The sequence below is a fragment of the Magallana gigas genome, chromosome 8 (genome assembly GCF_963853765.1).
Source record: "Magallana gigas chromosome 8, xbMagGiga1.1, whole genome shotgun sequence".
Taxonomy (NCBI): Eukaryota; Metazoa; Mollusca; class Bivalvia; order Ostreida; family Ostreidae; genus Magallana; species Magallana gigas.
In genome coordinates this window covers 30,289,429-30,313,155 of record NC_088860.1, presented here as the reverse complement: position 1 = coordinate 30,313,155, position 23,727 = coordinate 30,289,429, and the positions used below count along the sequence as shown (strand labels likewise).

Below are 23,727 nucleotides of genomic sequence, written 5' to 3'. Positions count from 1 at the left end.
ACGTGAATGTTGAAGTCATCATAATTTCATCAAAATAAAAAAACTTCATTCGTTGGTTTTTGGACAGAGATGCCAAAAAATTATAGCAATCGCAAAAAATTGTTGCAAACAAATTATGGCATTAACCCAAACAAATGGTAGCGCCTCTCGGAGAAAACTGAGAAACAAAATTTTCCACAATAACTCAAAACTAAATTTTCTGAAATATTTAGTCTTTCTAATCCACTTTTGAAGTTCTGTATTTTCAAGCATACACAAAAGTACCCAAATCAGTATAGCTAGTGATCCAAATCAACCACATTTTCGATTGGCACTTACCATACAGGGCTACCTTGACCTTGAAATTTTAAATATATTTTTGGCCATAAGTTTAAAAACATTGAACTACCCATTGTGGCCCCTCCTTATCCCTGGGGATCACGTTTTATACAAACTTAAATGTTTACTACCTAAAGGTGCCCCCACAGGTTTAAGCCTTTCTGACGAAATGGTTTTTAGTACAAGATTATTACAGATTTTTCTATGTGTATCAAATATATATGTATAAAATCAACCCCCTATTGTGACCCCGCCCTACCAATGGGAGCCATCAATTGTACAGACATGAATATACATTACCCAAGGAAGCATCCACGCAAGTTCAATCTTTTTGACTGAATGCTTTTCAAGAAGAATTGAAAACTAAGAAACCCACGGGCATTGGCGGTCACCTGAGTACCATAGCCTTTAAGGGACCTGTTAGGGAGTCTTATATTTGCATTTCAAGCTTTAATTTGGAGCATAAAATCTTCAATCAAGACCCTGACTGTTTCCCTCGATCAGCAATAATTCACCCGAGTAACTCAAATGATCTTAAAAAGTACATGTTCACTATATGGTCATATTTGTCAAAATAAAAAGAATGAACCCTGTTTCATGGGTAGTGATTTCTCAATTTAAAAAAAGAGGACATTATAAAAAAAAATACAATGCATTTAGTTGATCTGCAATGGCTGTGAAAGAGCAGAAGAAAACTTAAGTTAGATACATTTTTCACTATGTGGCAATATTTGCCCCACCCAAAGACCCGAACCTCTGACCTTGGCGTCGTTTTAACAAAAAGGTAGAAGGCTTCAATTACATCATAACCGCGCATTCAGTTTTATAAGTAAAGAGAAATATTTTCTAAGAAATCCCGGTCCCGCCTTAGGGCCTAAACATCTGACCCAGAGGCCATTCACTGGTCAGCAACGTTATTCCATTAATGTGCTGTGTGTCCTTTGAACTCACAAATCATAACAGAATCTGACTAAATGACGAAGAGAGCGTAGAAGCAGACAGTTAATGTCTCCTGGATGTATCTAAACTCTCAGTGAATTGAGCATCAAGATGGACTCAATGAAAATGGAGAAAATGGGAAGAACAAGAGACCCAAGACCTTTCATAAGAAAAGAAATGGTAAAAGAAGGGGTTGGCTGAAGTGTCAGATATATTATTGAAATGATATTTCATTCAATACATAATGATAAGAAAAGATTAGATAGCAGGCAATAATGACTTTGGCCCTTGTTTCGTAGATAGGTTTCTGGTCAATGATGTAACATAATTATGCATCATAAAAATACAGGTATTGCAGGATTAAAAGAACGAGAAGGATACTAGTAGTAACTGATCCTAAAAAGGGCAAATATATATGCTGAATACGTTTAACAACATCAGAGACCCACGGCCTGTCTCGCAACTGCTTTATCATTGGCCGTCGGCTGACCAACTCACTGAATTTTTCTCAATTGCATGAATAATTAATGTGTACTCCTGATTGGTTTCTTCACACTTTTGGGATGGAAATCTTGCCAATCGCGTTTAGACTTTCGCATAATTATATCTATATAGATTACAGTATATTTAAATAACAATTTTTTTTCATATCTCCAAAAATTCAAAGACTTTCACTTTCTTATTGTTGGATTGAGAATGCCTTGCAGCAATGGGAGGTCTGGTGAAGGTCTCAGAGGCAAAAAAGTACGGTGATTTAATGAATTAAAGTAAGTAAATAAATTCATGATATTTATTCCTTTTTTATAATTACTTAATCAGTTACAAGTTAATTTAGGAGGTTGGCACCTGAAAAACTAGTATTGTCAATCATCCAAAAACATCTTGGATATAAAGATGGGGACCTAAAACGTTCATTTGTTTTATTTGTGACCCATGTCACATGCCATTTTTTTTTAGAATATAGAGCCCCCAACAGAAATAATAATTTTCCTGAAATCTTTGCTGATTTTAATACAGTATAAAGTTGAACACATGTAGTGACTATAAAAGTAATATCTAATTTAAGGTACCTCACAACACCCAGACTTATACTTTTTATGACACTACGTCACAAGATGGCGATTTAAATGTTTTGATAAACTGTTTATATCGTTCGATTGGGTTGTATATCGTCCTAGCTCAGTGGTTAAAGTTTTGGGTTTCTGAACCGCAGATCATGAGTTCGAATCCGCCTCGAGCTATTGTTTATGTTTACTGAATTAAATTTTCAAAAATGTAATTTTTTATCCAAAATTGCAGATTGTTTTGCCTATTTAACTTAAATACTTCTTATCCATTATGTTATCTATCATAATCAAGTTATTTTCTGCTGGTTTGAAAAAAACATTTTAAGGTGTAGTGAGCCACCTTAAAGTTTAAAATTTTTTGCTTTACTGGTGGCTTCAACAGCCAGTACATAATGAACACAACAACAGATATTACAAAATTCTGGAGTAATCAAATTATAAAGCAAATAAAAAAATACTAGTAATGTCATCTTTGAAAAACTTTGCATACAAATAAGCATACATATAATGTCTCATTTAAAAGAAATCAAAAGTAGGGATCACATCTCATCTCAAACATTTGAGATATCGCATGAAATAAGTTAATTCTAGGCCAAAATGGGGTTAATTTTTTCTTAACTTCAATTAAATAAAAGCTAAATATGCCAAAATATATCGATACAAATATCAAACTATAAAGAAGTTTTGTCTGTGCCAAAAATTAGAAAGATAAAGTAACAGTGCCCTAAAACTACTAAGTTATGAAAATTGTTCATTTCTTTCTTGAAAACTTTCCGCCACAAAAATATAGTCCCTAATACTAACCTCTGTAAAAATATAAACAGAAAATTAAACAATTTTATTCAATAAAGTTTATTTAGCATTGTAAATTTTAAATATACTACTAGAATTAATATGTGATGAAGAGACTAGAGGTGACCCAAAATGGCTACCTAAAACCTAAGGAGCGAATTCCTTAAGGTTAATTTTATTTTTCATCCGTAAGGACACGTTTACCAAATTTAAAAATCTAGCAAGCAGGCATATGTTAAGTTACATTTATTTGTACTTTTAGTGAACCACATTATTTTGTCATGTAACGATCAACAAGATTATTTAATTCAAGATTTGAAGAAACAAATCCAACCCTAGCAAACTCATTAAATTTCATGATCATTGACGTACTTTTAAATCTTAAATCATTCTGTCTGCCAACCCAGTCTCCCACTAGACCTAATACATAAACCAACAGAAAAGACGCATCTTAATATGGAAAGTAAAAAATACCTGACTGAAGCCACATCAACACATCAATGTATTCACGGAGACAAAGCCGATGACATAATAAACAGCAGCAGGTGAGTACTAAATAACCTACTGCTTCCTTACATCAACCAAAGGAAATAATAACTTGTACACTGAATGAAAATGACTTTGTACCAACATCAGTAATAATAATTAGTCTACTCGTGTCTATATAAATATATCTGGTAATATTTCAACCTCTTTGAAAAATTCTATAAATTCTTACTAGAAAAACCTATAAATACCATATTGTTTGTCGGAGCAACGTGATTGAACTTGATAAGTCAATGTCTAAGACACGTCATGCGATTCTATTATGTGGCTTTTATATAATTTCTCCATTTACATACTTATAAATATGAAGAACATTTAGCCATTTAGCTGATAGATAAATTCCTTATTCCTTAAAGATATGTATTAAAAAAACGACCTATTAGATATGATCAAGATATAAAATAATGCATGTGTATAGTATAATAATCTGGATATACATCAACTCGTACCCAAACTGACTCGTACCCAAACAGACTCGTAATCTCAATATAATGTCTATAAGTATAATACATATAATATATTATATGTGTAAACGTACAATAACCTGGAATTACATCAACTCGTACCCAAACTTGACTCGTCACCACGGGGCCATTAAAGTTAGACGAGTTCACTTTTGGTCTCAGTCTCACTTTTGCAAAAGGAAAATATAGTGGAAAAGTGAGACTGAGCTCAAAAGTAAGCTCGTCTACGTTTTATGGCCGCGGGGCCTGTAGTATATTTTTTAGGTTCACGGATATCTCTGTGGTATAATAAGATGCCTGCCTTTAAAGAGTGAGGGAAATTTATAAAATTTGCAATATATAATTAATCGGTCTATTAAAAGAAAGATTGCATGTAAACATAAATTGTCAATCAAATGTTGATAAAGGAATCTTTTTGGCGAACTTAAAGGAAAAAACATTAAACTTTGTTTAAAGATATCCAAAATTCTACATTCGATTATCTCATAATTTTTTATTTTTTTTTTGTATTTATAGTAAAACCTAGGCTAATCAGTTCATCTTTTATCTTTACAATCCAAATACCGCTGTTTACAGCCATATTTTGATCATATTCTTAAAAAATTCAATCATAAGTAGTTTTGATTTTTGACAAGTAATTTTAAGTATTTTAAAAACTAAAACCATGAATTTGATTATATTATTATGATGATATTAAATTAAATATTTACGGTGGGTACGAGTTGACTAGTGAAGTCGTAATCAAATGTTTGGGTACGAGTGGACCACAGAGTTTTGGGTTCGAGCGGACCATTTAATTATGAGTCTGACTCTGTTAGGGTACGAGTCAGTTTAGGTACGACTTCACTTGATTCTATAACGAAACTTATTTTAAGAACTAACAACGTTGATTAATTAATTTTAACTGTATAGAAATGTTTTATCTGCGAGAAGGGTACGTTCCTTTTTATGTTTGGATGGAAAATGAGAATAACACCTATCTGTTTCAACTTCATTCAATAATCCCCACCATCTTACAAAATATTAAATCAATATCATAACAAAAATCAACAGTAATTAAAATGAATTTGATAATTAGAAAAATGATTATAATTCACTTCTCTACTTAACGAGTTACATGTATTAGAACATATCAGATTCGAGTTTTGTGACGAAAATGATCTAAATTCTAATATAAATAATAAATTCTTTATATTCTAAATTTTCCATGCAACTTTCACTTCAACTTTTCGAAGGTTTTATTCGCGAAAAAATATTGAAGCATATTTATCTTCAGTCAAGTCATCTCGAGAAATTTGAACCGTTTAAAAAATGTTGCCCAAATAGTAATTTGGAAGGGATGGTAGCATTCGGCAAACCTCGGCCGATTCCGTAACCTACATCAAACGTTAGATGAGATACGAATCGGCCGAGGTGTGCCGAGTGGGATGGTAGCAATCGTAAAACTATGGTGGCATATCTCTGCCCCTTGTGTGCAAGTTATTTTTCTATTAATTATGTCGACATGCAAGATAAATATGTTGACATGCAAGATAGTTATGTCAACATGCAACATAACTATGTTGACATGCAAGAAAACTGCAATCAAATAAGAGTTAAAAAAAATCTCAAATATTGCCAACATGTGACATCCAAGATGCTAGATACGCTACCTATTGATGTCAACATGCAACTTATTTATGTTAACATGCAACTTATTTATGTCGACATGCAACTTATTTATGTCAACATGCAACTTAGTTATGTTAACATGCAAGATAAACATGTTGACATGCAACATATTTATGTCAACATGCAACTTGGTTATGTTGACATTCAACTTATAAGTTGCATGTCAACATATTTATCTCGCGTGTAAACATAAATAAGTTGCATGTCGACATATTCATCTCGCTTGTCGACATAAGTAAGTTGCATGTTGACATAAAGAAGTTGCATGTCGACATAAATAAGTTCCATGTTGATATAAATAAGTTGCATGTCAGCATGTTTATCTTGCATGTTAACATAAATAAGTTGCATGTCGACATAAAAAGGTAGCATCTAGCATCTTGGATGTCACAAGTAGGCGATATTTGAAATTTTTTTTAGATTTTGTATAATTCATATCTGATTGCAATTTCTTGCATGTCAACATAGTTATGTTGCATGTTGACATAATTATCTTGCATGTCAACATATTTATCTTGCATGTCGACATATTTGATAGAAAAATAACTTGCACACAAGGGGCAGAGATATGCCACCATATAAAACAGAACAGAGTTAATGTAAAATTAAGATTTCTTTTTATTATAAAAGCATAAACAGAACTATCACGATTGATCTTGCATTCGCAGTACGCTTACTGACGTAAGCAAGCTCGTTTAACATAAATTACCCAACTGCATGTTGTTGGTGGGTTTTTTTAATTATCATTCTCGTTTTTCTTTCAGTATATATTTACCTCTAAAAGCTAAAATATTTTGTTTCATAATAGTAGATTAAGAGTAATTAATTTTTATGTTTAATGAATTGGTCTACGATCTGTGTCCGCATGCGTGAATGGATGTGGGCTTCAGGTGGTGCTATATTTAAACATGATCATAAAATTCTTTGAACAATGATCAAATTTTAATAAAAAAAAAAGTTGGGTTTTTTTGGTAAGTAGGAGTGTTCATATTTATCCCAGACGTCTTAGATCAGAAGCTCACGGTGATTAGTGTTTGACATAACACCTGACAAACGAGGCTAGCTGAAAAAAGATGCCGTCTCATAAGCTCTTTTTATCATACAAAATGATTTCAGAAAAAATGACATAACAGGTTGATGATACCTGTATATGAAAGTAATATGTCATTGAGTATTTATTCTCAGTATCGATCGTTTGAGTAATTCAGTTATCTAGTAAGTACATACGACACTGAGATACATAGTTTTCTGGGTGCTCGATAGACGATGTCTAATTTGTCCTTTGTTTCCTACTATAAAACAATCTAATTTATCTTTGATTTTAAATGTCAGTTGTATGTACTAAAACATATTATATGCATTCAAAATAATATCATAGCCGATTGTTTATATATGTAATATGTTCAATGTAAATTGATGTCTGTGCATTTGATGATGTTTTCTTTCTTCAGTCATATGCATTTGATATTTTTAACGATTCCACCTTTAAGAAATATGTTGTCCGGATAAAAGGCATCATTGTTTCGAAGATGTAACATAAATAGTTGAAGTAACAAATCTAAGGAAGGTATTTTTCAACAAGGAGAGTTTTTTTCGAAAATCTTTTAACTTGAATTGCATGTAATTATTGTAAAACGTGATGATATCACACAGTTCGTCCTAAATTTGTTTAGGAGGAATAGAGGATTTTTAATTTACTTTTACTAAAAGTTTAACAAAATTCGAAAAAAGAAATATATTCTCAAAATGTTGGACGTTTTAATGTACTAAGGCGTCGTACATCTGAAATAATACATATAAAATACACCATATCCTCAGACGACACAGACAAACTCATGGTCTCTATTTTAGGGACAATTCGTATTAGTGACAATAGCTTTACACATTCGAATTGTAACAGAAATAGGGATTCATTTCTCATATAGCCTCCCTACGGCTGCCAGCCTTTCGCCGACAAATTACAGCCCTGAATAGAAGCGGTATCTTGTTTTCTGTAATGAGATTGGTTTTATTCAGATCCAGGCGGACAATTACTGTAATAGATTAAAATGGTACACCCTTCCGCAGACTTAGCCGTAAGTAGCGTATAGATTTCAATTTAGGAGATATAAATTTATCGTGATTTAGTCGATCTTGGTGTGATGTGAATTGATACTTAGGAGTTTTAACAAATTAAATTACCGTGCAATTGTCCATCGCATACATTCACATGCTAATCAGACAGGTTTTCCGCGGACCAGGTGCGCTGTGTATTACCCCGTAAGACATACTTCAACCTGGGTCATGGATTTAGTTAGTCTACTCGAGTTGTCTTTCATTGTGCTCTCTGGTGGTGACCGTCTAACTCGTTCCCTCCTTAGGTATAGATATGGAAACGCCAGGGGGGTAGACCCCGGGCCCCTTCCAATGTTTCCACACCGCAGTGACTTCTTAAAATCTGTAAATTGACTTTTAAACGATGATATATACAGATGTTCATTCAGTCAACCACTTTTCAACCTATTTAATCATGACGGTACGGTATTTTAGATTGATTTTAGAGTACCTCGTTACGGCCTAGGATTAGCATAGTGTGAAATCATTAATATTCGTGGTTTCTCAATGTCCGCTGATTTCGTGGGTACCCCTTATCAACAAATTCAGAAACTCCGTTGGTGGGGTAAGGTTTCAAGGATTTTAGTTTACTACACATTAAAATAAAGCCATTATGTTGGCTGTGTGCCCTACTTTTGGACCAGGGGTCATATGATAGATGAACAAACTTAAAATACAATTTATTGTATTGGAATGATTTCGTAGATATAACAAAATGTAGAATTGTGGTTCTTGAAAAGAGATTTTTAAATATTTTCTTAGTATTGTCCTACGAAGTAAATTCAAACGTAGACCATTTCGGATACATATGTACATGTTACAACAAAATATCACGTAACAGTCAACAAAAACTACATATGTATGTGATAAGCCTAAGCGATCCAAATAGATATAAATGTTTACTATAGTAGATTCATGTAGATGAAGTATAGAACAGCTTGCAAAGCAAGATGATACGAGTTTGTTCAGATTTAATTTCAGCTCGAGGTCACACAATTTATCTTACAGGTATACACCTCTATATCCGGACTGTGTGATTGGAAACGTACGTCATGTACATGTACATATTCTACGAACTTCTTAAAAAAAGTAGGACAGTGCAGACAACAAAATTACATCACAAAACAAATAACTTTAATGTATATTTTCTATCAAGCGAAATAATTGTTATAACTGTAACAGAATGCATTATATATACTTTAATTCATTACTAGTATCTTCAAAACAAAGTATTACGTTTCTCGCAATTTTCTCATTTATTTTCGAGGTGTCAAAATTTGGATATTATGAATGTTAATGTATTAATTGTTTGTGCAAGGCTTTTTGTTTTCCAAAACATATTTTCAACACAAAAAAATATATATCGTTAATTTAAGTAAAGGAATTATTTATGAAATTAAACATTAATTAATGTAACTAATTTGTCGCTTCTATAAATTCACTAGTGTTAATAATTTTACACAGATTGAAACTTTTCGAGGTAGTAATGTAAGGGGGAAATAAAAACAGAGAGTGATAGATAAAAATATAATTAGCAGAAAAAAAACTTTTGAAGTTTTAGTCTTGAATTGTCACTTTACTGTGAATAATTGCCATTTTGTGTCAAATTAGATAGCGTCGTGGTAATGTTGGAGTGAGTAAGTAATAAAACATGCACACTAAACGACCATAAATCCAGCTCGTGAGTTTTCATGACATAACATTTAAAGCAATATGAGCTGTATATTTTAGAGTCTGCATGTAACTTAAACTTTTATGATAAATAAGATTTGAAAACATCATTAATTTTTGTCAAATGAAAGAGTTCTCCCCTAAGGATATATAGTAAATCAATTTTTGTACAGGACGACAATAATTCAAGTTTGCTCCAATTAAGGCTTCTTCACGGCTTTTTCCGCAAAAATATGGCTATAGAAATTTAAAAACCATGATATTTTTTATCATTTTAGTAGAAAATAACATTTTTGTGAAAAACAAATTCAACTTGAAAATTGCAGCTCACATTGCTTTAAGTCCAAACCAAGGAAACTATTAACTACAATATCAAACTCCTTTATAGAACATATCTACTGAAATAATCGTAGTTTACTAGCGGGGGAAAGGATGGACAAGTTCAACACGTAAAACAAACGAATCGTATAATTCGTTACTTTTAATTGTGCAGAAAATACACTCGTGGTTTTAAAGGAGCTATTTTGGGCTTTGGTGCTTTTCGTTTTACTGTAAATATTCCAAACACAGGATGAAATAGGTAAGGAGGTATTGTGGTTCTGTTTTTTTTCCCATAGAATTAAATCAAAATTCAAACCATGCATGTAGAGTTATCTCTCTTGATCTCCGTGTAATCTAGATATCTATCATCTTCAATATGAATGACAGTGATTAAATGTACTTACTTGGTCACAATAGTCTCACAGCAAGAAAAGAAATGTGTTTTGTGTTTAAAAAATGATTTAAATTCACTTCAGATATGATAAATGAAATTTGTCGATTTCTCCTTTATTTTAAGTATTAAATATATTAAGGAAGCTTGAACGGGTGGTCAACAGATTACTCATCTGGTGTAGCTTAAATTTAAAGAGATGATTTGTTAAGTTATAATCTATCATTTGATTAAGACTTTAAAATTTGCATATTTTCTTCTTTTTAACCGATCCCTTCTCTTTAAGGTGGTATGGGACATCTGTCGATTTTGATGTGGAATAAAGTACATTTAAATTAAAACACTTTCATTGGTTTAAAATTTTCAAATTTTACAATATTTAACGAAAAATACGTTTTAAATTTTTTTTGGAAAGGTGAACATTTGAAAGTTCGGAATTTGAACTAATGACTTACAGATACGTAGAGACCCCTCCAACCCACTGCGCCACTCTGTTAGGTGATAAGTTCGGGAAAGAAATTATTTGTCAAATTATTAAAAAAAAAGAAAAAGAAAAAATGTTTAAAATTAGCAGGAATTTATTTATGACTTAAAATTTTTCCTAACTTAGAATACAAATACAATGTATATGTACAATCCCAATATTGTTTTCTTCGTTTTGAAATATAAAAAAATAAAAAAAACCTGTGTCTTTCCTACGTTGAGGGAGCTTGTCTTGTCTCTTGCATCAGACAATTAAGATCGCCCGACTGTCGAGTTAATAATAGAAGACCTATTGTCATAGAAGCTGTGTAGGGCTAGAAAGAGAAAGAGTCTCGCTAAGATTAAGACATCTCTGTGACATAAACACACGGTCATCAAGTCATCCAGTGAGAAGGTGTATGCACCAATGACTGCAGAGGTCTTTTGTCTCGCCTGTCATAATTCTATTATGGCGGCCTTTCTTCAACACTTTCTTCTAACGAGGGACACATTTAGGTGGCAGTGATTTTGTTCCCGCGCTAAGTATAATTATGACTAAATAAAATTTACGACTTCGTGCGACTTTTCCAAATGGAGCACGTCACAATATTTATCACCAAATGAATCACTTTCTTGTTTTTCTCAATCACCTCTGATGCAATGGAGTTACATGTATGTAGACTTTGGGCCGATAATGCTTTTTTCAATGAAGAAAAAAAATCAAATTTTTCGTATCAGTTATTATAACATTTATTTTCCCAAATATTCACTCAATAAATAATGACGAGCACTTGTAGAAAGCATATATGGATTCTTTGCTTGTTTAACAGGTCACACACACATTGTGGCACATAAATAACAAGCATTTTACGAGTAGAGTGTGAGTACGAGTAACATCGACGGGAATTCTATACAATATAATCTTGAAAAAAAAATATTACAATTGCCATTGTTCATATATTCATATAACATCAACATAAACCCGTTAACTTTTAATCTCATCAGTCTAATCGTCGTCCTTCAGGCTGCCTAAAGCACACTACATCAATAAAGAGGCGGGGGAGGATGATGAACTTGGTTGCCATGGAGATGACCCATGCCGTCATCGCCTATGTCATCAATGTCACTAATATCACTGTCGTCCTTCTCTTCGTTGTCGCTGTCCATGTCTTTAGAAGAGCCTTTGTCCGGACTATTGGGATCATCGCCGTCTTCCGATTTTATCCTCTTGTGTTTTGTGCGTCTGTTTTGGAACCATACCTTTACCTGAAATAGATAAAAGATTAAATTACACTTCTATTCACAAGATTTTGAAATCGTAATTGTTCGTCTGTGGGTATCTTGTCTTGTAACAGTCTGATAGTCCATTCACGGACGGCCGCGGAACTTCAATTGACCGGTACGGATCAGAAAATACGTGAATGCACTGGGGTAATGGACACCCATTATCACTCGTACATTTCAATCCATCACACAACTAAAAGGGAATCTGAACATTCCCCACAGGACCACGCAAGTCGGTAACGCGCAGAAATCAGACAAGTTGTTCCTTGCATTGATCTTCAATTAGGTGTGATATTTGCTGTGAAACGGTTATCAAAGCGGCGTCTTCCCCGGGGAGTGATGAAGCAACACCCCCCTGACATGTCTCTTATCAGTCGTTACCGTACAATTCAATGCCGTATCAGTTGAAATGGCCGCATCAACTAGGCGTGCACAACTCCAATTATCTTCCTATTTGCAACGTTGGCTATTCCAAAGTTTTTAGTGATTTTTGCAATGAAAAGATACCCGCAAATAAATGGCGGGAATTCGTCTTAATTAGCTTTTGATTAGAGAGGTAATCCTTTCGATAGTCGGAACAAAGGGAGAATCTTTATCATGTTATTGGGGGCCACAAACGCGCAGTCGACAGTAATTCAATCTCCCGTTAGGCCCATCCAAGAGATAATCAATCGCAGTAGATTCACTCCGAACATGGGGGATTAGCTCAAGTATTGTCCCATTAAAACCATTCGCATATATTGTAATATTTGACAACGGCTAGAAAGTTAGTTCATTTGAAACTAAATTAAATGTGGCGATTGCAGTAATTTAGTTATTAAATACTTCTTATAGGTTTTAACTAGCTGGCAATTTATCTGTTTCTATTTATCTGACTGGCGATGATCATTCAGCTGGGAAGGGATAAATACCAGATAGAAAGCATTAATTCAAAACAGCGATGTCGCATTTTCTATGTATATTTCCGAGTTAATTTCCCTTAAAACGGCAGGTCATACTTCTGGGGCTATACCGAGCAGACGACACTTCTAATGCAGCCATTGATAGCAAACTAAAGAGGAATCAAGATAAAATGCAATGATTGTTAATTGAAGTATAAAGTATATTATATTAGAGGCAATAAAATTCAGATTAACTTTAGACCATTATTTGTCGCGCGATCATTTTAAAATAATTGCTCAGGTTTTTGCTCACATTGCAGTCTAATAGCAGGACCGTAACATAGTAAAGCCGAGGGTTTCCGAGAGGAAACCAGATCTCTGCTGAACGCTAATGTCACCCGTTGTCGCATTTTCTGGATATAACTTAATCAGGGCTTTTATATGTCGTAGAAATGAATTTTCATCTTGTCTCATCTTTCTGTCAATATCATGAATTTTGTACCATTCTACGTCTAGGTCATGAAATCTTTATTTAAGGGCTTGGGTTCCATTGCATTGACAGATTTAAAGATGTCCCTAGGAGCCTTTTGTTTATATTTAAAACCAATAACAACTTTCAAAATTGTGTAGGATAAGGATAAGTAATCTGTAACTGGATATTTATAAAAGGTTAAGAGCTTTTTTTATACAGGTTTTCGCCAAAACTGAAATTAGTTCCTGAATCAGGACTCAGTGAGTTCTATATTCCGCCGTTGTGCGCAAGCGTCGTGAATTACCTGTGTTTCCGTGAGTTGGAGTTCAGAAGCTAGATCTTTTCTCTCCTGACCGACCACGTAGTGACTTTTTTCGAACGCCTTCTCCAGTTGAAGAAGCTGTGAGGGGGAAAATGCGGTGCGTATTCGCTTGGGTTTTCTGTAAGGTTGGAAAAGAAACCCGGGAGCTGCTGAAAATAAAACCGTTATTTTATTAATTGCATTCAATAGCTACACAGTCTTGTCTTTAGTAAAAGATTTTTGTACGAACTTACTTCTCAACTTTAATGATTACATGATCATCTAAATTATGTTTTCAATCTCCTGTTATTAAAAGTGCAAAGTTCAACATTTATCCTTTCTTTTTGGATGCATTTACATTTCTCTGTCTCGCGCAATCAGCAGAATTCATTCACCTTTTTCATTTACTAATTAACATTTACACATATCATCATTAGATTATTTGAGGTTATAAGACCTTCGCATGGTTGCAGTAATTACAAGTTTTGTATGTCAACTTCCGAATTCATATTCATATATTACACTGTAAGCAAAGGTTTATCAATTTCATGAGGAATCAAGGCTACAAAATATAACGAATGTCACCCTAGAGCTGCATAATGCCAGGGAAACTAAATGTTAAAGAAGGAGAAGATTCGCATAACAATAATCATACAACTGCCCGGGGATCCTCATCCTCTCTTGAGGGGTCAGAGAGCAAGGCGACGCTAGACTTTGTGATGCAAAACTCACTAATGCGATTAAAATTAATCTACGTTAAATGATAATTATCATAATAACGGCACCAACTTGTAAATATCGTAATTAATTTATTTGAGTTAATAAATCCGTTACGAAGACACAGTGTGGCCAGGATTCGTCTCATTCAGGCTCGTGGCAAATATATTGGTGTTTTCTTCCCATAAAAGGTGTTAAATTTGTAAAGTTGTCATAATATTATTAATAAGCTTGCGCGTTAAAGAATGGCCTAACGACAAAATTTGGCAACTAATGCGCGCAAAAAACGGAAAATAGATGGCTTTTTAGTGTCAAGCTGAGAAATTAAGAGAACGGCGTTGTTTTCATCTTGTTTTATTTTAATTTTCTTCTCAGACGTTGATAAAGACTCTCTTGTTTTACCTCAAACAGTACACATGATACTTTTAGCGTAATTAGCGCATATTTTTGTCCTTTCTGTTAAAAAAATCTTTTATTCTATATATAACTTGCTGTTCTGGAATACTATATTCCCCACATATTTCATCTTTTGCAATAACAGAAAATATGTTGACCGAAATATTAACTAAGCAGTGATTACTTCTTCGTTGGAGACTAATACAGGAAATGAGAAAGTTCAGTTTACACTGCATAATAAAAAGAGAGATGAATTTGTGATAAAACATGAAGCAATTTAGTTTATTTTCTGAAATAAATTCTTTAATTTTCTTGGTATTATATATCCTTAATCTTGAATTTAAAAAAAAAACAGTGTCTGTTTCTTAGATTTTTCGTCACAGTTAATGGAACCTGCTTAAGATATTTTTTTTCACATTGATTTTTTTAAAAACCTTTTTTTTTTAACTTTTAAAAAGCAATTTGATAACAAATATGAATAATTCACATTTTACCAAAAGTTTATAAATATATTTGCACTTGTTTGCCTAAAATGTCTTAATCAGAGACACGAATCTTTGATACATGTGCTTCAGACATCAACTTCTGGGGTCTACACAATCACATTGATGTTACAGTAAGGAGGCTGGGCGGTCAACAAAGCTACCTCAGTTTTTTAAATATAATTATATAAGCTATAAACTATTGATAAGTCAAGAAATATTCCGCATATTTTAGCGTTTAAATCTGAATATTTTCCTATATCTTTAAACAGAGCTCTTCTTCTAAAGGAGGCATATATAGTCCAAAAAAAATGGCTACAACCATTTAGCCCCTTTAAAATATGAATCTGTGTTCTTCACCATCAATACTTTACGTTCGACCATTCAAAATCTTATTTAGCAATACAAATTATAAAATTCCTGGCTCCAGGATCATGAAGCAGTCTTAGACTTAAGTCAAAATTTGTACACAGTCTTATTGTGATTTGATTGCAAATTTCGAAAATATAGAATGCTATTAAAATCTGTCTCAATATTACAGTGATATTTACAAATTGTAAGCGTAATTCTACGATGTATTATAATTTTATGAATTACTGAAATTTTGACTCGAGTCTAAAAAGGCTTCATGATCCCGAGGCCTGGATTGAATGAACAAGTTAAGAAAAATGTAAATATGTGATAACAGGAACAGTATTTTATGCAACATGTTTCAACTGACCTCGCATTTTATATCTGTTAACACTTACAAGTATTTGGTTTTAAAAAAAGGGGGTAATATACTTTCCTAGTGCAGGATTTTCTTTGATATATGAACAATATGTAATATTACTTATGCAATTTTTGGATATCAGAATGATAAATTAAACTACTTGTAAATAGTTTCAAAGACTAATAATGTGTCTATGTATTAAAACTCATTCACGGGAATAATTTTTCAATCGTTCAGTGGGGAGATTATATTCGTGAACGTGAATTAAATGACATTTTCTCATGGAGAAAGGGGTTTTAAAATAAAGCTAGTTTATTCTTTGTATAGAGGAAAGAAGAGGGTGTAACCGTTTGGAAAAAGAAAGAAAAGAACGAAAAATATTTACAAACAATTATCCAAAGATAAAAATCAAAAACAGGCACTGTGGGTCAATCTATGTGAAGAAAATCGATAAAACAGAAGGGTTGTAATTGACAGCTCGTTACAAAAGTAAATAGGATTTATTATCAATTAATTTCATCATTTGAGCTGTATCATTGTATCATAAGTGTTGAAATGTGATGCCACTTATGCACAATCATATGTCCTAGCACAAAGCTAGAATGTATATTAGAATTATATGTAAAATCAAATCAGTGTTGTTGTTTTTTTATGATAGCTTATTTTCTATTTACATTTCAATGAAATCAGAGTCTGAGATTACCATGAACTGCAATACATACACATTTTACCCTTTCAGACCATTATAAGCTAAATACGTTAATTGATGCAGATTCATGATTGTATTATTTATTTTTTTTTGCATCATTTAAATTTAGATATATATTGGACACAACCATACATTGATTTACAATAAATACACACGTTTTGAAGCATTTGTAATATAATCATTTTATAATTGTATCTTGTAAGTTTACATAATAAACTGGTAATCTTTTTGTCTACTAGATAAACAAATCATGATCTCTAGTTACCTGCCGGGAACCGTGGGTAGTAGTATCCAGAGTAGCGTTCCGATATCCAGGGATGAAGATGACGGATGTCTCGGGAGGTTGAGGGGGTTAACATCAAGGGATGGAGGGGGGCTGAGGCTGGTAGCTGACCAGGGTACACAGAGTGGAGACTATAGGGTGACAGGGGGTGGCGGCACACTCGGGGGGCGTAGTAAGTCCCCGTGGCCCCCGCCGTCTGAGACAGGACCTCGTGTAAATGTTTTAATGATTCAGAGGCACTATGTTGATGTGAAGCGAGGAATAATTCTCTTTCTCTCCGAGCTGCGGAAAAGTCGGGAACCTGTCTCGTTCCCGGAGATTCGTTGACCACTGTGTCCCTTTTGGAACGTTCCAAAAGTTCGGAACCGTTCTGTGTTCGAGGTCGCGGACTTTCCCGGTCGGTCTGCTCTGAACTTACACGCACATATTCCTCATAGTTTCGGCCACTTGGCGAACTGTCTGATTTTTCGGAGTCTTTTCCTATTAAAGAATCAATCGTAAAGCCCGAGGACTTTCGCAAACCGTGCTCTACCATGTCTGTAGCATGAACCACCATGAGTGTTATAGAAAGATGTCTCCAGTCCTCATCAACTAGTATTTATCCAGATTGATTTAATGTATGCGTCCAAAATTGACAAAAAGTTTCAGCTGAAAAGTATTGAAAGACTTATCCGATTTTTACTTCAATGACAAAATGCATTCGGTTATCTCTGCCGTGTGGAGGGCAGTTCTTCATAACTTAAGACCGCCCACATCTCGTGTTGTCCAATTAAAAATAAGCACCGGGCGGCGCTAATTCCACAAATTGATTAATCATGTGTGTAGCACCTCGCCTTTCATACGATTTTCAGTTGTATTATCAACAAAATCTCGACCAGTTTTGATTTAAATTTCGCAGTATCCATTTACATCGTAGAATTTTATTAAAACGAAATGCGTTTACGATACAAAATATTGTTGACGGGTTATTTAAACTTTCACCCGATCGAGTCAAAACTTAAGGAGCAAAAAAAGAAAAAAACAAAACAAAACAAAAAACCAACAACAAAAACCCAAAAACCCACATACACTTGTTAATTGTTAATAGTCAATTGATAAGCAATTCAAAATTACAAAATTTGAAATCAAAATTTGTCGCAAGATCAACTTTTTAAATTTTTTAGATATAATGAAATTAAAGCTATAAAATAATTCTTCTTTACTGCCCGATTTCAAAAGTTTATTACAAGCGAATTTGTTGTTGTCAACTTTCTCAACATAGGTAACCTTTTTTGAAAACTAATCAGATGGATGTTCAAGATTTGCATTTTTCAATTAATTTTTAACATGTTATACTAGAAGTAAACAGGTATATGTAATAAGCTTGATATTAATTTTCTCTCTCTCTCTCTCTCTCTCTCTCTCTCTCTCTCTCTCTCTCTCTCTCTCTCTCTCTCTCTCTCTCTCTCTCTCTCTCTCTCTCTCTCTCTCTCTCAGCTGTGCTGATTTTTTAAACTATGTCATATAAAAAGCTTTACCTTGATAAAAAAAAAAAACTAACAACAACATCCAATCATCAAAGGAAACAACACCTGCATAAAATTGCAAATATGGATCCAATTTCCTTTCCTAATATCTTCGCCGTTGGCAGCTAGGTTTTTAATGTGTAGACATTTGATCAGTTGATATACACAATGCAGAATTTCAACACTTAGTAAACCATAACTAACACGAAATGGACCTTCTCACAAAATATTTCATTTTTTTTTTTGTTTCTATAATTTTATATAAAATATTTTGTCGAAAATTTTCGGGGGGTTAAAATTTCCTTTGTTTTAGGAAGTAGATTCACATCAAGAGGGATCAGTTTATTTTTACGCTATTTAACTTAACAGAATGGGATGAAACGGCATTTATGGGGACATACGGACATTTCCATCACCCGTCAATATGGAATCACACTGAGCGAAGTCTGTGAAAACCATTAGTCTAGGCTCAGGTCTGCAGTTTGTAGTAGCTCCATCACATAATCCAATTGTAAAAAAAAATATGTATGAGCAATACATTTTACAGTGCGATTAACTTCAGATATATTGCCACTATAACAGCGATATAGATCAGCATACATGTACAAACAATGTAGTAACAAAATAGCTTTCTAACAGAGATACATAATATGTGTATCAACATACAGAAACTGTTACAAAGGATCTATTTTTATCAGATATATGTTTAGTAATACAACCTAGATTTTAGTTTACTGTACAATAGAAAACTGTGAACAGAGTGAAAAAATAAACACATGGAAACAAGTTAAGAGAGTGCACATTCTATAAAAAAAAATGAATGTTATAATTTGGTGTTTTTTGCTTTTTTTTTTTTTTTTCTTTTTTTTTTGGTTAGAGGAATTGTTTTCTTAAGCGTGTCATTTTTGCTACACTGATATATTTAAGATGAAGTTACTTCTTAGAATTTTTCTTAGTTTATGATGTTCAAAATTTTTCATCTTCTACTCTAAAAGTTTGAAAAAAGAAAGAAACCCATATGTGTATTTTTTGTACAACTGCAAATACATGTAGCTTATTTGTGTTCGATATCTTAGGCATAGAATAAAAAGTTTCGCAGGAACAGAAGTTTCCATGTCTATGAGACTGACATTTTTTTGCGTTTTGTCTTCCAAATATATCTTTGAAACCTTTTCTAACATCAGATTCTTAATTAAATTTTATTTTGATGTTGTTGTTTTTTTTTCCCCATTCTTATTGTTAGGCATACGTTACTTTCAATCATTCAAGTTTCATCACACATGTAGCTCAAAATTCAAATGACCTTTAGTACTGACAACCAACCCCCCCCCCCCCTCCCCCCCAAAAAAAAATCAAAAATGTATCGCAGGAAAAAGATAATTTTATGGTTTTGTAATCAAAAAGAAATCATACGATATTGATATTGAAATAAAAAATATATCGGAACAAATAAAAAACACACATAAAATGATAGATTTTTTTCTTTAATTCATTGACTTGTCAGAATCTAAATATACTCTACTTGGATATAGGATCTACCTTTACCTCTCTCTCAAAATTCCTTTCATTATTTTTCTTATGTATTAATTAATTTTTAGATTTTGAATACAAAGAGAGAATTGGATATATGTTCCCTTTATGGATATACATGTACAATGAATGCTTTCTCTGTTAAGACAGAGGGGATGTTTTTTGAATGAAGACCATGTAAAGTATAGGGAAACGAAGTTATTACAATTAATCATGTGGTGGTATATTTAGTACTTGTCACAATTCACAGTTTCCAGCCAAGAAAAGACAAGGAAAAAATCGTTTTATTCTGTAGAAATTAGTGTCAAATAAGATTTCACAAACGTTGCTAATTTGTGACGAAACAGTGCCTTCCTGTGGACGTGTTAAGAATTCAGTCTGCTCAGTCGAATTTTTTAAAGACAGTTTCCAATTTATTTACTGAAGTGAAGGCTGTGTAAAAATTAATACTAAATGAAAAATAAAATACTTTCCAAAAAAAAAAAAAAAGAAAGAAAAAAAAAACCAAACCAAAAAACAAAAAAAAAACAAACCGACAAAACAAAAAAACTTAACCCCTCCCTTCACAATAAAATGCCCCCCCCCCCCCCAAAAAAAAAAAACAACAAAAAACAAAAAAACCCAAAAAAAAACCAAGACTATCAAAATCAAAAATAAAACAAAGACACAAGAAAGCAAAGAATATTAATCAACACGAATTTTAACAATAAGCTTTAAAAAATAATAACATAACAGAAAAGTAAATATAGTTTTAAAAAACGAAAATAATCACACAAAATTATCCCTTCAAAAAGTGAAAATAAGTACGAACACCCCTCTCAGTTCCAAACAGACAACACTATCATTTTTGTGAACTTAATTACATATGCAAAAACGATATCACATTATGACATAACAGAATGCATATTTACCAATGATAGAGAATTAACATATATTTTGACAATAAGTCATGTTAAGTTATAGATCTAAATACTATATGTATTTACGGTCCATATTATCAATAAGTGGATGCAGACTTCTAATACCGGTATACATGTATTTCTTTTTACTAATAAAGATATATACACTGTGTTACCATCATATATAACAAACAAAAAAAGTCGGAATAATTGATTTTGTTTGGTCTATCCCAAAGTAGAGTATTGTCCTGTATTGATTAAAACAGAATATTCAATGTAAACATTCAGTTGAAGTCAAAACAAACAGCGGCTTATTCTTCTCCAGTTTCTGTATTACATGCACCTCTTTTATGCTAATGCTTTTTAACCCCCCCCCCCCTTTCCCTCGCCCCCGCAGTTCTTAACATCTCTTTTTTCCCCTCGTATTTAATACACTACATGTATATTCACAAATCAAGCCATGATCATTTCAATGTACTAGGTTTAGAATCCTGGAGTTTGAAATGAGAAGCAGTAGTAGAGATATAATATATTGGTGTCCGTTAATTAAATAGAGATATTTCACTTGTTCTCCGATCGACCTTATCTTATGTTTATATGCGAATACAAATACAAATACTCAAGCCGACTGCTATTCCCAACTTTTTGAGACAGCATTAAAAATGATGCTGAAAGTTAGTTAAATTCAAACAATAGGATTGGACCCCCCCCCCCCCCCACCTCCATCGCCCCAACCCCATCTCCTCCCTCATGTCACTGACATACGCAGATATTTAAAAAATTAACGTTTCGCAGAGTTATTGGTTTTTGTGTTGCTGTTTTCTTAAACAACATTTTTGGGGCAATGTCTCCCCCAACTCCCGCACAAAAGCCCTATTTAATAGTGTATTTAAGAAGAGCAAAGAAAAAATGTATTCGTTAACGAGAATACCGTATCGTATAATGTGACAAGAAAGCGGTATCCATTCATTGTACATGTAACTCCGTGCCTGGTTACCACATACGCTACCTGTGTTTATAAAGAAACGTGTGTCGTGATGTTAAAGCTGATGAACATCGCAATAAACAAATTAAGATAATTAAGTGGGAAAATAAATGTACACGAGGAGTAATATATGAAAAAAAATCCTCACTCCGGAGATATTCACTGTCAGTGTTATGAAGTGTCTTAATTTATTTTAACACATGTTAATTTCTTTTGTCTTAGACGTATATGTATGTAAACATCTAAATAAACTTATATGACTACCAATTAAAAGTTTAATGGTTCATGAAATAGCATTACTCCGTCAGTCTCCGGAGCTAGGTGACAGATATTAATCAGGATCAAACACACACACAAAAACCCAAGTAACAAGGTAAATAAGCGTTGAAAATGGGTCGTCCAAATGCCAAAAATAACTTTGCAGATGACTACCTCCACCCACCCTTAAAATGTTTCTTGAAATGATCTGTATATTTGTAAAATCTATGCAATAAACCTAATTAAGGTAATGCAATAAACCAAACATAAAAAATATATTTATATTTGGCCCCGTTAAATATGCATAATTATAAATGAAAGCGAGAGAAAATCTTTTTGGCCTTTATTTGAGTGTTTTACATACCCGGTATGTAGATGAACTATATAACTTTTTTAACGTGTCGGATGTACACCGATGGTTATAACGTAGTTATGATCACGCTATTTTTTGACGTTGCTGAATGCACAAGTCCATACAATATGCACACATTTAGAGAAATTAAAATATAAATAATAAAACACTTCCCTCATTGGCCGTGACATGCATTTATCAAATAGAAACAATAGCTGAACATTGCAATAACTAGAACAAAATACGCATTTCTAAAAATGTTTTCTACAAAGCTGTGATGTACACATGCGCAATTGATTTTAAGCTTACTAAATTATCTTTATTATATCTGTCAGAATATATCATTTTGTCTGTGAGGGTATGGTAAATAGTGTACCTGTACAGCTTCTAGATTTTACCAGAAATTGTAATTTGACTTGCCATTTTCCTAGTTTTCTGAGCTCAAGGATTTTTTTTTATCGTATACGCGTAAGTTTCAGAATTTTAAGGTCATCTTTAAAAAATCTTGAGAGTGCAAATTAAAGTTGTCTTACATACATTAATTATAAAGTACGACATCGACACGAAAACTGATTTTAAAAATCTTTTTTTTTCTTTTTATTTTAAAACGTGTCTTACATCTATGATGGATTCATAACAAACTGCCTGCAGTACAATTTCGAATGAAATATTTTCATGAAAATATAAAAAACGGAAGTTGAAATGTCGATGTTGTTTGGGATCTGGATAACTGGTTATCCTGGTATTGTTGTGTTTTCTAGCAGAACATGGCGATAATAAAAGAACAAAATATATGCTACAGATTTTTCTAAAAAAAAATAAAACATTCAAAAATTCATTTTGCAATAGTCAAAGAACAGCCAAAAAGTGTCGGGTTGTTGGGTTATATCTCTCTCATTCCGTGTAAGTCTATCACCGTAAATCAAAGTCAAAACAAACTGTTAGTACCGTGCGTTTCATCGAGGGATAAATGCAAATTTGAACTAAATATTTTCTACCCTACATTCCTTGACGCCAAACATCTTGTTAGCAAGGCTTGGGATATCGGGCTACCCCTTAAATGGTAGTTTACCATTCATTTTCCGACAATATGGCTTAATAGCATTTAATTAATATATCAAGTCGCCGTAATTACAAATGGGCGGACTTTTAATATGCGTGTTTACGATTCTGAAGCTATTTGTCATCTCGTAATGATAACCTTCGTCGTGATGCGGTTTTGTTC

At 33.1% G+C, this 23,727-nt stretch overlaps 1 protein-coding gene across 2 annotated transcripts; it reads right to left on the bottom strand.

Annotated features, from left to right (window-relative positions):
- Positions 1-11,019: 11,019 nt before the first annotated feature.
- On the bottom strand, positions 11,020-17,529 carry LOC105318944 (homeobox protein EMX1). Of its 2 annotated transcripts, none has more exons than XM_011416273.4 (3): positions 16,956-17,529; positions 13,678-13,841; positions 11,020-12,002 (listed from the first exon to the last, which is right to left on the bottom strand). In XM_011416273.4, the coding sequence occupies exons 1-3, from the start codon at positions 17,527-17,529 to the stop codon at positions 11,781-11,783; spliced, it is 960 nt and encodes a 319-aa protein (XP_011414575.3). In that variant the 3' UTR covers positions 11,020-11,780. The 2 variants fall into 2 exon arrangements, with proteins under 2 accessions (XP_011414575.3, XP_011414574.3); XM_011416272.4 differs by having other exon boundaries at positions 11,027-12,002; positions 13,678-13,844.
- Positions 17,530-23,727: the final 6,198 nt, after the last annotated feature.

Excerpts from the sequence above, each read along its gene's own strand:
- LOC105318944 (XM_011416272.4), bottom strand. The coding sequence starts at position 17,529 with ATGGTGGTTCATGCTACAGACATGGTAGAGCACGGTTTGCGAAAGTCC. Across the intron at positions 13,845-16,955 it reads CTACCCACGGTTCCCGGCAG|CAGCTCCCGGGTTTCTTTTC; the intron begins GTAACTAGAGAT and ends TTTTATTTTCAG. Across the intron at positions 12,003-13,677 it reads TCCAACTCACGGAAACACAG|GTAAAGGTATGGTTCCAAAA; the intron begins GTAATTCACGAC and ends TATCTATTTCAG.